The sequence below is a fragment of the Opisthocomus hoazin genome, chromosome 1, assembly GCF_030867145.1.
Source record: "Opisthocomus hoazin isolate bOpiHoa1 chromosome 1, bOpiHoa1.hap1, whole genome shotgun sequence".
Classification (NCBI taxonomy): Eukaryota; Metazoa; Chordata; class Aves; order Opisthocomiformes; family Opisthocomidae; genus Opisthocomus; species Opisthocomus hoazin.
Genome location: NC_134414.1, coordinates 149,362,818 through 149,377,178, shown reverse-complemented (window position 1 = coordinate 149,377,178; position 14,361 = coordinate 149,362,818). Strand labels below are relative to the sequence as shown.

At 51.2% G+C, this 14,361-nt stretch overlaps 1 protein-coding gene across 1 annotated transcript; it reads right to left on the bottom strand.

Moving 5' to 3' along the window:
- Nucleotides 1–378: 378 nt before the first annotated feature.
- Nucleotides 379–11,405, bottom strand: LOC104332460 (solute carrier family 2, facilitated glucose transporter member 3). The gene is made up of 10 exons (XM_075441212.1): nt 11,120–11,405; nt 8,369–8,464; nt 6,833–6,993; nt 6,306–6,546; nt 5,972–6,134; nt 5,144–5,331; nt 4,663–4,767; nt 4,119–4,220; nt 3,654–3,857; nt 379–3,123 (listed from the first exon to the last, which is right to left on the bottom strand). Exons 1-10 carry the CDS (start codon nt 11,132–11,134, stop codon nt 2,914–2,916), a joined length of 1,485 nt encoding a protein of 494 aa, XP_075297327.1. The 5' UTR covers nt 11,135–11,405; the 3' UTR covers nt 379–2,913.
- Nucleotides 11,406–14,361: the final 2,956 nt, after the last annotated feature.

Genomic DNA, 14,361 nt, shown 5'->3' with positions numbered 1-14,361 from the left:
GTTGAGGACTACTCTGCAAAGAGGGCAGGGGCAGAAGTCTTTCAGCTCTGGGCAGGATTCCTGACCTCCAGCCACTTCCCTCTCCCCTCCTGTTACTGAGAAATACTGCAAAAGGACTTGGATGCAAACTAAAGAACCGGATACACATACCATCTTCGTTTAAAAACTTGTAAGGAAGAGTCATGAGGGAAATGCATGGTGGTTGAGAGAAATTGTCATTTCTGCTAAAATAAGCCAGCAAATCCAGGGTGCTAGGCTAGCCAGAACAGTTGCAGGGCAGAAGCTGGGGACATCCTAGGATGTAGGCCCAGGCTGTGACAAAGGAGCAGGAAACAGAAGACCTACAGGGTACAGGTAAAATCCAAACTAGATACTTGGTTCTATAGTTTTTATTTTAAAAACAGGAAACAACCACATTAATAAGCATATAAAATCCATCCAAAGTATTCACAATGCTGTTACAGAAAACAGAAAACAAAGAGATACCGTGTGAGAAAGACCTACACATCTCGGTCCAAGCCAACGCACATCTCTGATGCACAGTATGGAATGCTCTTATGCACAGCTGTAGGGGGAATTTCCTAACACAGAGATGCCCGCATAGAAATACCACGTCTGGGAGTGCCGGGGGCTCAAATGAAGGGCACAAAATCTGTATAACTGAGCCAAAATATGAAAGTTGATAAAGAAGTCATATACAGTACTTCTGAGAATAAATATCTGTCACGGAAGCCTGATAAAAAGCTAGGGAAAACTGGATGTAATAGGATTGCATTGTGCAAAACGGGAGTATTTCAAATGAAGTCACAGGAAGTATTTCACAGCAGCAGGTTTTACTGATCTTCGCAACTGTTTCTCACTAGGGAAGGCAAAAATGTTATCACTTTACTGAAAATGCCAGACACGCCCCCAGAATACACATCAACGGGAATTCCTCTGACCTGCTCTGAAGCTTGGGCTACCCATGCTACAACAATTTTGCTGTTATTCCTGTCTTTCTGAGCCTTTCTCCCTTTACCCACCTTGGAATCTGTGGGCCTGCCTCTCCTCTAGGATATCCAGTGACGAACTCCAGCGTGAGTTTGCAGGTAGACCAGAGTTTAATCAAGTCCAAAAACACAGATGATTTAGAGCAGGAGTTTAAGTTGTACCTACCTCTCTGCGCTACCTTTAGGCGACTTGTGCAGGTCTGGACAGACACAGGCAGCCTTAAGTCTCTCTCTCGAGAACGCTGCAGTTGAAGCAAGACTCCCAACCCTTGACTGCAACTATAATGTGCGCACTACTTCTTGCCTTCCTGAGCTGAGCTAGCCTGGCAGCAAGCATAGGTGTACACACACTCTCGGCTGCCTAGCAGTATGACGAGCAGGGAGACCAATATTGACCAAAGTACAATTAGTGTCTGCCATATCCCTTTTAACAGAGGCAGAATTAGAGCTGTACACATCTACACCGCATGCTGCACACTGGTGAGCATCACAACATCATGCAGATCCTCCAGAGAGGACACACGGGGCAAAAACATGCGGCCTACAACTGACCAGTGGACTAAGCACTGCAAATCTTTCACACTGCTAAGCTAGCAAGTTCCAGTGACTCTGGTCCCTAGTCCCGCATCCCTACCTTTATGAACTTACAGATGCCATAACGACCATGCCTGTGCCCAAAAGGGTCATGCTACATGTCTCTGTCTAATATTTCTAAGAACAATTGCTAAGAAAATACAGCTTTGGAAAATAATTTTTATCCTCACACACCTTTAAGTTAACAATCTGCAAACTTCAGACTTTGACCTACTAGAATACAGCAGAAAAGCCTAAAATATAAAATTAAGAGAAGGCAGGAAAAGTTACCTTCTGGTTTGCAATCACCACCCTCAATCATCCCGCACAATAGCTTAAACATGATTGAAAATACAAACACCACCCATTTGCTGCAATACCACACTTTCCAAACAACCCTTCAGGAAAATATTTAGAATTACTACCCAGAAAAATCCCAAGCAGAGATTCTGGTGGACAAACATACCTCTTCTCACTAGCACGCAACTCTTCAGATTTCCTTCCAGAGGACACAAACAATTTAAAGGTGATGTGCATAATTGGCCCTGTTGTACACACCATCCAAAACGCCCAGCCTCCTGTTTAGTACCACCTTTCTCCTTTACAGTCTTATTGCACCTCAAGTCTACAGCATCTTCTGTTAGAATAGCTATTTCTCTTAAACATCTTCAATTTTGTTATCTGTACATTTTTGTACACCATTAAAAAATAAATATTTACAAAGTGACATAAAAATAAATAAACTCAAGTAAAAGTATGCTTTCAGTCTGTCTATACAAAAAATTAAAAGAGCAGGAAAAAATATGCATGTAACTTGGTCCCCTTTTTCCTGAGGCTGAAAAAAGTGCACACTGGATTGGAAAAAGCAAGGAGATGGCTTTTTGGTAGGCCTGTTAAATTCCAGTGTAACACTGCACACACACACACAGAGTAGACTAAAAGGGGCAGGGACTTATTTTGTGGGTCACTTCAACTCACTACAAAAATAGTAATTAGATTCAAATACGTAATGGTCACTGCGTGCATAAGTATGTTAACCCCAAACCGCAATTATAGGTGAGAAAAGCAAAAAAAATTGCCAGCTCTTCTCTGTTCTCCTGATGTTTGTGACAGGGAAGATGACATTATTTTTGCAAGTGCCAGGTGCCTTCCAGTACTTGAAAATGGGATTGCCCATATCAGATTTGCTCAATGCTGGTAAGCCTGGCAGAACGGGCTAGTATGTGGGTGCAAAGAAGAAAATAGCAGCAGTTGAAGAGGGGGGGAGAAGTGTCCCAGTTCTCATGGTTTTCTTTGTTCATTCTTTTAATGACTCTAGGTATTTAAGAGTTGAAGGGGTGCGTCGTGAATCTTAGGAAGCATCTTTGTCAGGTTGTATGCTGTTCAGCTCCATCATGGGGTTCTTTACAGATGTGAGGATAGCTTCTGCTCGTCCTTCAAAGCACCTGGAGATGTCCTCAAAAGTCCTGCCCTTGGTCTCTGGCACTTTGAAGAACGTGAAGACAAAGAAGATGACCAGGAAAACAAGAAAAATGAGGAAGACGTAGGGGCCACATAGTTTCTGCAGGGAAGAAAAAAGCAGGAGGGTTTTATTTTGAAAAGCTCATAATTGTAAAAGCAAGGCCATTTGCTGTTTATACATCAAAATTCTAACACCTTTCTGCAACAATGCCCTTACCAACTTTTCCTCAACCCAGTATTTTTTAAAATGAAATCAGGTTCCTGGGGGCTTCCAAAATGTTTTAATGGTCCTGGGGGTAAGCAAAATTGAGGCTTTTAAAAGGAAAGCCTTGATGTGCTAATTAAGATGGCTCTTCCAACTATTTGTAAGCTACAAGCAGTTAAGACAGCAGAACATAAGGTGAGCCACAACACTCTCAGCCTTCAGGAGCAGTGAGAACACAGAATCAGGCACCTCTGGAAGACTGAACAGCCCTCTGCTCAAAGCAGGGACAACTTCAAGGAGAGATCAGCTTGTTAAGGGTCATACAGTCACCTTTGGAAGTCTCCAAGGATGGAGATTCTACAACCACTCTGGACACCTATTCCAATTCTGCAGCACTCATAGTGCTTTGCAAACCAGGTCCTTACCTCTGCATAGGGGAAGAGCATTCCCACCAAGAAATTAGAGGTCCAGTTGGAACAACCAGCCACTGCCATGGCTGCAGGCCGTGGGCCCTGGCTGAAGAGTTCTGCCACAATGAACCAGGGGATAGGGCCAGGGCCAATCTCAAATAGAGCCACAAAGCCGAAAGTGGCAACAATGCTGATGTATCTGATCCATTCCACAGTGTTCTGCAAGGGAACAAAACATGATCAGCTACAATCTGAGCCAAACATGGCACAGCACAACGCCATCTCCAGTGTCACAACTTTCTCAGCTGCAGTGTGAACACTGTGGCAGTTTCCACAGTTAGGAAGTTGCGCTCTCCACCACAGACTCGGCTCTAGCCCCAGCTGTACCTGCCTGCAGGGTAGAATTGCAGGGCAAGGCAGATGTATAGTCTTATAGGTCCTCTGCTGGGGTCAGCCTGGACAAGAACACCAATTACTCACCTTCAGAGCTAAAGCGATGGTCATAAGGAGAGCACACACAGCCATGCCACCCAAACCAACTAAATGGAGGGTCCTGCGCCCCGCATGCTCCACCAGGAACAGCTGGAAACACGGCAGAAGGAGGAAAAAAGTGAATTCTGCAGCAAGAGCATAAGAGGCTTGCTTGCTCAGTGTGCCCTGCACCTTTCTCTTATCTGCCTGTAGCCCCCAGTTCCAGTGTTGATCTAGCTCAGTGCAGGTCACCAGGCTGCTCCATGCTTGGCACAAGTTTTTTCTCTCTGATTCTTGCTACTGCCTTCTCTCATCATTCTTTCCCCCCCCACGCACTCCTCTTCATCCTCCTTTTCTTCTAAAAGGATACCAACACCTCTTAAGCCCCTCCTCACCTCCCACAGCACTTTTACTGCATTATTTTCTTTGCTCTTATAAGGCCATTGTTTAGCCCAACACTTTGCCACAGCCTGGCTACTTGCCTTCAGTCACATCTCCCAAAAAAGCCCAAGTGGACAAGCCACCTCTGGCCATAAGGCCCTGTTCCGCTTACCGACACAACAGTGAAGACAGTGTTCACCACGCCAGCTCCAATGGTGGCATACACAGGTTGTGTGATACCAGCTCTTTCAAAAATCCCGGTAGAGTAATAGAATACCTGGGAAGAGAAGCAAAAGTTGGACACCATCACGATTCCAGTGTTTGAGAGCATCTCCCTCGTTCTCTGCCTAATGGTTTGCAGGCCCAACAGGGAGTTTCTAAGAAGCACTCAATAGTATAAAACAGCATGCTTCCAGTCAAGGTTCATTCACTCGGTGCAAGGCTGCAATGTCTTGCCAGGGTGCACGAGGGAAAAGTCAAAGCCAATATAATCTCTACCTTCTGTTTTAGCAATCTTTTCAGTATCACAAAACAGTGACCTCCATTCAAGGCACAAAGGTTTTTGGAAGCACAGTTCTCTCAATATTAGTGGCAAGTGCAAATGTAGCCAGAGATAAGGGAGATCTAGCAGAAGGGACAGGAAGATAACTCACAGCATTGATGCCTGAGAGCTGCTGGGAGAGCTGCAGCATGATGGCAATGATAATGGCTTGACGGTAGTTTGGAGAACGGAAAAGCTCTGGCACAGTTGCTTTCTTTTCCTGGGACATTTTAGCACTCTCTTCTTTCATCTCCAGGATGTCTTGAGACACATCCTGCATACCACGGAGCTTCTGGAGAACTGGAGGAAGGAATCAAAAAATACCAGATATAATATACCCACAGCCTAAGTAGGCTCCCCCCTCCTGCTCTGCTATTTCAGGGAGGGCTCACTGGGAAGACTGGACCACCTGCCAGTCAGTGCTGGGACCTGCTGTGTGGGAAGGACTGAGCCTCTACAGGCAGCATCGCTCATCTTTTCCACCCAGAGGTCAGGGTGCTGTGATCAGCATGGAAGCCAGGCCCAGATCCTGCTCATGTTGCCTGATCTCCAGGCTTACATTGGCTCCCTAATTCTGTTCACACATTTGCCAGAGCTGACTCCAGCCGTCTGCAGTAGGAGAGGGAAACACCCTCCAAGCCCCTCATTAAATGTCAGCCTATTTCCTCCTTTATGACGAGCTGACAGAGCTGCAGGAGCTGGCCCTGCTACATCCCACTCCTCACATCTTAATCCCACCTGGAGTCTGTGTTGGGAAGCCAGGTTTCTCTCAGTTCCTGGCACTGGTGCAGCCTGAAGGATGGGAGGCAAGGCCTGGTGCCCTCTTGGAGTCACACCCTGATTCACCACATGCTCCAGAGTCAGTCCTGGCCTCCCACTCAAGTTCAGTGCAGGCTAGGAGCCAGAATACAGCTCTGTCCCTTCAGAGATGGGTTCTTACCTGCTTGCGCTTTCTCTTCCTCCATCTTGTTGATCAATAGGAAACGGGGGCTCTCAGGGCAGAAAAGAAGAGCCACACACTGCAGGACTGCTGGGAGCATCGTGAACCCCAAAAGCAGTGGCCAAAGTGCTTCAGTCCCCATGATGCCCTCCAGGCCAAAGATCTACACCAAGAATTGGAGAGAAACAGAGTGATTTAAACACTCCGACTCCTCACCCTCACACCAGTGAGTATGACAGGACAACATACTGCATCTGATGCCAAGTGCAGCCCACCTCACCCTCCCCGAGCCCCCCTTTCCCCCGAGGGCAGGAGCAGGTTGTGTCAAGCCTACCTGGGCCACCAAGATGCCCACAACAATGCCCAGCTGGTTGAGGGTGCCAAAGGCTCCACGGAGGCTGGTGGGCGAGACCTCGCTGATGTACATGGGTACAAAGCCAGTGCAGAGACCACAGAAGAGGCCAATAATGAAGCGGCCAATAATCAGCATCTCCACTGCCTTTGCAATCTTAGAGAAGGCCATGAGAATGCCACCAGCAAAGGCCAAGATGTTCACCAGTAGCATGGAGTTCCTCCTGCCGGGTTAAAGATGTCAAGACTGTGGTTAAAATGGCAATACAGGGGGAACGTAACTAGGAGATGGGTAAACCCACCCATAACCACCCATCGCAGGAGTGGGAGAATAGAGGTCAGCTCTTGCCTTGGCCTGCAACCCTTTCTTTCTTTTTGCAGTCCACACATTGTTGCTTCCTCCCCAGCCTCCTCCTCCTCCCTCTCACCTCTCCCCTCTCCCTCTCAACACTCCATTTCAGAAGGGAAAAAAAAAATCCATAATTGCTTGCATCCCTCTTCCCAACTTACCTGCCAAATCTGTTGACAAACAGGCTGACTGAGAAGGAGCCAATCATTCCTCCTACTGAGAAGATGGCCACAGAAAGGGACCACAGAGAGGTGAGGAGCTGTGGGGAGACAGCCTTCCCGCTCCGTTCTGTAAGGGTTCTGTTGAAGAACCTCTGGATGATCTGCAAGAAAAACCAGGTGGGGACAGTTACAATCCAGTGAGAGGCACTTTGCACCAGTGAGAGGGGAGATTACTTCTGAGGTATTCCTTCCGTTTTCATGAAGGCAAGAAGCAAGGATAGACCTTAAAGACTCAGCAGGCAGCAACAGGTCATACAAGTGGAAGACGAGGGTGCAGAAAGAGGAACTTTCACTGAGTTCAGCAGACTGGTAGCAGTATGATGAGGGAGAGATGCCTCACTCAAAGTGGGGGACAGAGGCCAGTGTTTATTAAGGAAAGCAGCCTTACCTGTTGAGTGTTTCTGGATGATGTGAGTCACTGGCAGTGCTTGGGAGGGAGCGAGAGACAGCTGGGAGTGAGTGGGAGCAAGAAAACATGACCAGAGAATGGAAGGGAACTTTATGGCAATACCAGAAAACTCTGGCAGCAGGGACAGACTTTCTGGGATGGAAACAGTTTAAGAGACCCAGAAAGTTTCACTGAGGTTAAGCCTGAAAGACTACAGCACTACATAAAGCAATCGTTCTTTGTCCCATGGGAGTGCAACAGGGCTGTGCTGCTGATTTCCGAGGCATCCTCTTTGATCGCGACAGAAATTCTGCGAGGGCTGAGGGGGACGCGGCCTCAGAGCATCTGCCCCCAGCAGATGGCAGCAGGACATTAGCTAGGGAGGACCACCCCACCCCCCCCCCCCCACCTCCCACCCCCAGTGATGTGACATCTATTCCCGGAGATGGGGTGGATGTGGTATTGGTGACTCAGTTCCTGAGAGAGAGGAACCATCTTGTAGTTAACAAGAAAACCACACTTCTTGTTTTCTTCATCTCTTTTCTTTTTTAGGTTATAGTCATGAGATGACTCGGTCAGAGGGCCCCAGTCACAATCCTTTAACAAGCACTGAATCTACACTGAACATAATGAATGAATAAACAAATAAAATAAAGAAGCCTGAGACAGTCTCTGAGATAAACTAAACTAGAGCAACTGTAATCCCTGCCAGCCCTCAACTGTTTTCTGCTTGCTGCTCTCTACATTCCTTCTGCCATGGTTGGTTTCTTCTGACTCAAAACTGAAGTGGCTCACATTCCTCCACACATCATATATAGACCTACCACAAAATGGCAGACAGAGCCCTCCTGCCCCCTCTGCACTCCTGATTAAGAGAATTAACCTCTCTGCTTGCCTCCTCTCCTCCCCCAAACTTTGCCCTTCCTGTCCACTGTTGTAGTTGAGAGAGGGTTTTGAATGTCTCCGTGACTTCATAAACCAGAACCACATTATTAGCTGCTTGGGAGACAGCTCCTCTCCTTTCTACGCCTTTGTTTTCCTACCAGCTCCTCACTCCTACCATCTCCCCAACTCATTCTCCCCCTCACCTTCTCGGGAGCATTGATGACACCAGTGTTGTACCCAAACTGGAGAGATCCAATGGCAGCAATCCCAACAGCATAGATAAGGGGTGCTGTGATTTTCTGTAGAAAGAGAGAAAACAATTCTTAAGTTAATTTGGTTATTCATGCTTTCTACACAACTTGAGTTTGTCTTCAGCATAAACAGCAGCTGCAGCTCATAGGTGCCACGTGCAAGCGTGCCAAGGGCAGGGAATGGGCTTTTATCCAGCAAGGGTGGCTACCAGTAACAGAGAAAGGGAGATGCAACAGTACAGCAGGAAAAAGTTTTGTGACTAGAAGTAGGAGGGCCTGTCAGGACCTCCCCTTTATTATCTCCCGACCTTCATCAACTATTTTCAGCTCATCAGTAATAAATACACTGGCTGCATTAGCGGCTGTTATTTTGGGTTGATCTGCTTTACAGAAAAGCTTTTGCTGATCTCTGGTGTGTCATGAAACAAAGGCCTAACTCTTCCCCACGCCAATGACAAGTTCCCATAAATTGATTCTCAGATCTGCCCACGAGCTATACTGGCAGTCACTCCTAACACTTAAAACATGCACTCTTCAGCAACAGGCCTGCTTTTCCCAGGCTAGAGCTTCCCATCCCAACCCTGCCCCAGGGCCCCTGGCAGGGCAGCCTGCCTCACAGAGGCAGCAACAGTGCTGCCAGCCGTCCTGTTTATTTTTCTTGATGCTGTAGCAATGCTTAGTATTTTAAAATGAAGCACAGGCCCTGGAATTTGAGTGTGCACAAATCTCTATTTATTAAATTAAAACAAAAAACTGCCAAGCCCTCAGGGCTGTAGAGGAAGCTTGAAGGTCCAACCTCAGAAGTCTCACAGACTTCTGAGGTTTTTAAAATTTAAGAAATTTAAGTGTCAGTGAAAAGCATCTGACATTTTCTGCATTTTTCAAGCTGGTGGCATTTAAGCCAGCTCTGTGTTAGGGAGGTGTGGGGGAGCAGGTGACTCAGGAGCTGGCACTTGGACGGCCAGTGCTTGAGTTGGCACAGTTTGGAAAGATCATGTTTCTGTCTCAGGAGGGATTGGAAGCTTTTCCAAAAATATTAACAGTCCCTTTTCCAGGGCTTTCCAATTATTGTCCTGAGGCTGGCAGGGGAGAGAAAAGTACTCCATGGGGCCTACTGCCACAGCTCTTCTAGTCTCTCATTTCCCAGCTCAGCTCCAGGAGCGAGGGCTCCCAAGGGTGCCCTAAATTTACGCCAGTAACCATCTGCCAGTGCTCATACCGCCTTCACCAATCTTTCAAGCCAGGCATGTGGGTGCTTCTGGCCTGCATAACCCTCACGCAGCTACCAGTTAGGCCCCAGTTAAACAGAAACTGGGGAAATTACTCTCAGGCGTGGTTTCCCCCTCCTACATCACACAAATGTCTCAGACCGAGCTCAGTGAAGGAGACACAGGGACAAGGTTCTTTTCTCGCAGGGGGCAGATGATTCCGGGGGTACCGTTCACACCTGAACACACCCTAGGCAGTCTAAGCCTTCTCCCTACCACCCTGAGACCACCCATTTTTGTCACAAGGAAATTCGGCACAGAGCCACAAGGACACAGCTCTTTCAGAATGGCTGGACGCCTGTAAAAGGCCATTAAGACATTTAAGCAGTTTTAGGACTCCGGGCCAGGTCATCCCCAGTCCTCAGCTTTAGCACATCTGCTGACAAAACCCAGCTTTCCACACTTTCAACACAGTGACTCAACATGGGGGCATCTCCCCCCCCTCCCCCCCAGATCTGCTTTGTCATGGCTTGCAGTGGTTGCCGCTGGTCGTCTTCTTCTGGGTGCAGCAGCAGCCACAGGGTACCTGCTTCGTGGGTACCCCTTACCTACGTGGCACACCCATAAGGTTAGTCCTTCTGCCCCCTTTCACACTCCCTTCTCCTGGCTCTTGTCTGCTATCCGTCTCCTATTCGGCCTCACACCACCGAGACATCACATGGCCTGACCCAGCCGCCCCAGCCAGCCAGACTCTGACCTAATGTATGGATCATTTGTTTGGGAAGCGTCTCGTTTCCCAAAAGGCAAACAGGGAGCTCAGAAATAGTACAGCTACACCCGCCCTACGCGGAGCTCTACACACCGGGCGAGGAATCCCAGCCACCAGCCCTCCCTCCGACCGCGGCCACCAACAGCGCGCGTTATCCAGGGGATGCTCCCCAGCAGCCCCCCTCTGCTCCCACGGCTGGAGCCTCAGAGCAGCGCGACTTGTGGAACCCAGCTAAGGCGGCCTCTCCGCCCTCCTCCGAGCGACCTTGACCAGATGATGCTCTCCATCCCCTCACGCCACCCGCATCTCCCACCAACATGGCGGTGCGGGCCCCGGGCTTCCCCGATTCCGCTGTTCCCGCCATCCCCCGGCACCCCGCACCAGGTTCAGCCTCCCCTCCCTGCAGACACCGGCGAGCATCAGCTCGCCCGCAGCCGCCGTGCCGGCACCGGCTCCGCCCGCCGCTCTCCGGCGGGGACGCGGGGCGAGGGATGCGCTTTGCGTGCTGCTCGGGATTTAAAGACAGAAACCAACGCTACCGGCCACGCCACCGCCTCCGGACAACACACCGCGCCGAGAGGCTTTGCCCCAGCCCCACGCCATAACGGGACACGGCGGCGAGAAGCCCGACCGGTCGCGACCGCATCCCCCCCCCCCCAGCCGGGGGACCCGAGCGGCGCCGGGGAGCGGAGGAGGAGAAGGAGGAGACCCGCGCTGCCCCCCTACCTTTTTGGTATCCATCGGCGGCGGCGAACAGCTGGCGGCCAACGGCTGGCGCACCCCCGCCCAAGGGAACCCTAAGCCGCCACCGCCTACGTCCGCTCCCCCGCCACCGCCGCCGCCGGCGAATTTAAGGCCTCGGTGAAGGGCCGGGCGCGGGGGAGGGGCCGGGGCGGGGCTTCCGTCACCACGTAATTACCCAAGAACAAACGAAAAAGCGAAAATCGAACCCAGAGGGGCTTTGTGAGCTCACGCCGCGTTCTGACCTCAAACCGGCACCGTGCGTGCGTGCGGGGCGGCGCGGCGGCCATGGCGGGCGGCCCCCGGGTCCCGCCGCCCCCAGGTTCCGCGGGGGGGGGGGGGGGGGGGATTCGCCGCCACGCAAACGCCGGCTGGTGAGAAAACACCGGGGGGGGGGGGGGGGGTTGCGTGACGCGGAGCCGCGCGCCGCCTCCGGTAAGACGGCGAGGCTGCGGCGCCGGGACAGCCCGCACGGCCGGGGCAGCGGCCCGAGGCGGCCGGCCCACCGCCGCGGGTGAACAGCTGCGTTTGGGCGTTTCGATGGTCCGTTGGTTGGGGCGGGTTGGGGTTTTTGGGTTTTTTTCGAAATATATTTTCCCTCCGGCGCTGGAATGCGCGGGGGCAAAGCTGGGGCTGTGTGGCCGCGGTGAACCCCGCGCTCGGGCCCTTTCGACGGAACGGGCGCTGCCGCGCGTCGTCCTCGCCGCCGTCCCGCGCTTCGGCCCGGAGAGCGGCACGGAGCTGCGTGCTGGGCCCCCGGCAGCAACGCCGTCCAACGATTAAAGTCTTCCCCGGATGAAGGCGGTGTGACCCCAGAGAGCGGCAGCGGCTCGGGGTTGCGGCCAAGGGCGAACGGCTGACCTGCGACGTTTTTCCGTTACGAGGAAAATTATCTCGGGGCCAGCCACCGGGTTCCGGGGAACTGGAACGATAGCGTTTTTAATTTCACTTCTGCTGTTTATCTGGCGTGGTGACCCGGCCACGCGTCGCTGCAAATGAAGGGGTCGGGTGGGGTGACGCTTTCCCTCGCTCCCTTCGCCGGTGTTGAGGCGTTGCTGACAAAACGCCGTTCCCAAGGGGAGGGCAGAGGGGCAAGGGGGTCCCTCTTTTCTAGGCTTGTCTGCACCCTCCGAGGGGGGACCCCCGGGTGACAGTGGCAGGGTGCTGAGGGGGCCCCAGCGGCCCCCTGCCCCGGGGCCATCACGGGAGCCATCAGCACATCAAAGGTCCCCTTCTCACATGGCGCAGGGGTACAATGCCAGGTGGCACCCCAAACTGGGGACGGGGAGGAGGGACACCCCCAGAGAGCAGCCATCACCCCCTTTGTCTGGGCGTGAAACCCATCACCGGGGAACTGGACACATGACAGGATGCAGGGGAAGAGCATTTTGGGATTGCACAGGACCTACTACGGGATGTTTAGGGGAGGAATCAAACGGGGTAAAGCCCGGGATGAGGGGAAAAAAGGGCCAGTCGCATGCCAGCTGTTGGCTTGTCCAGCCTGGCGCTGCGCCTGATCGGCCCACCCTGCCCTACCTTGTTATTAACTTCCAAGCCTTTTCCTGGGTGAGGTACTCTCTGTTTGGGGGTGGGATGGGGTGGTCGCTATGGGGGTCTGAGTGCCAGGTCACAGGCGCCCGTGTGCTTGCGGTGTGGTGAGTGTGGGCGTGCAGGCGAGGACGTGAGCACTGGTAAAGGTCTGGCTGGACCAGCCGGCAAGCAGGTGGAGTGGCCTGGGAGCCCGGGGGTCTGGAACGGAGGAGCTGCCCGTCAGAGGGACCGGGGGAGACCGGGGGGCCTGGGGGTCTACAGGGGTGAGACCCACTGGCGTCTGCGTCCCCAGAGGGTGAGGCCATGGCAGGTTGGTTGGCTACTGGAGGGACCAGGGGAGTCCTGGCCAGCTGTACACATGTACATGTGTGTGTGTGAGTGGTGGGGTCTGTACCAGCAACAGGAGCGGGGCTGCAGCCTCGGGGTCTCACAAGCCCAGGTGCCAGCAACTGGGGAGACTGGAATCCAAGAGCAGGCTGAGTGCCTGAGCTCAGCTCCTGGAAGGATCCACCATATACACCTGTATGTATGTATATATATATATATACATGTATATTTCCAATTACTGGACCTCCATCCTGCTCAATCTGGGAGGGGAACAGGATGAGGTCATCAGTGCTGTTTGTGTAAATGCTCTGCGTAAATCTGTGTGGCGACCGTGTATACATGTGTGTATATATGTGTATACATGTGTATATATGTGTATATGTGTCTATATGTGGTGCAGACGTGCGTTTGTGTGCCTGTGCCTGCTGGCGATACACGCTCAGCCTTGCTCCTGGTTGCACCTGTGAGCAAGGAGGTGTGGCAGCCTTGCCTCTACCCGGCTGCCGGATCCGGTTCTAATTCCCCAACACTCTTTGTTTGACTAATTGTGGTTCACCTTTATTTTTCTTTTTCCTAGCTTATTTTCCATTTGTTTGCAAGCATAGCAAACTCCACCTTGAATCTGATCACCCAGCTGTCTCAAACCCTGGCATTAGCTCTGGAAATATTGATTTATGGGTTAGTGTGGGAAGCTGCCGTATTCCGGGAGGCTCTAAGCATATCCAAATTTCAGACGCAATCTTCGGACTGCGAAAAGCATTCTTCTGAAACGGCCTCATTCCTAGCCTATTCTTGATCCACATGACTCTGCTCTAAATGCTGAGCAATCCAAACTTCAAGATTAGATTAAAACACATGCATAGCTGCCAGTCCAACTTAGAAGTAATAAGAGTTTAGCTGAAAATTAAGTCTGTAACACATGATGCAGAACACAGTGGGTGGCAGTTCCTTATCTTTACAGAGCTGGTGGAGTAAACAGCAGTAAGAAAGAGACACAAGCTCATCACCGAAACCCAAATTACCCTAAGGAATGTGAGGAAAAATACCTGACCCTCCCATTTCAGAGAGTTGTGCTGCAGTCAGAATTCACCTGCTGGTGCTCAAATATTTAGATTTGCAGCTTGCATCACAGCCCGTTCCTCCCAAATATCAGTTTTGTTTCTGTCCTAGGACACCCGCCTACTTCCTGCACCACAGATAGTTCTTGTGAAGATCAGCTGTTGGTGGAAGTACCTGAATACCTCCTGAGCAGAGGTACCAACTAAACTATAGTGCACCAACTAAACTATACTGCACCAACTAAAACTATCCACCTGGCATTTTTTGTGATACAATGCTCGTGTATTATG

Bases quoted from the DNA above. Each gene is read 5' to 3' on its own strand.
- LOC104332460 (XM_075441212.1), bottom strand. The intron at 5,332-5,971 runs GTAAGAACCCAT...TCCTTCCTCCAG, and splicing joins GGAAGAGAAAGCGCAAGCAG to TTCTCCAGAAGCTCCGTGGT. The intron at 3,858-4,118 runs GTGAGTAATTGG...GTTCCCTTGCAG, and splicing joins CCATCGCTTTAGCTCTGAAG to AACACTGTGGAATGGATCAG.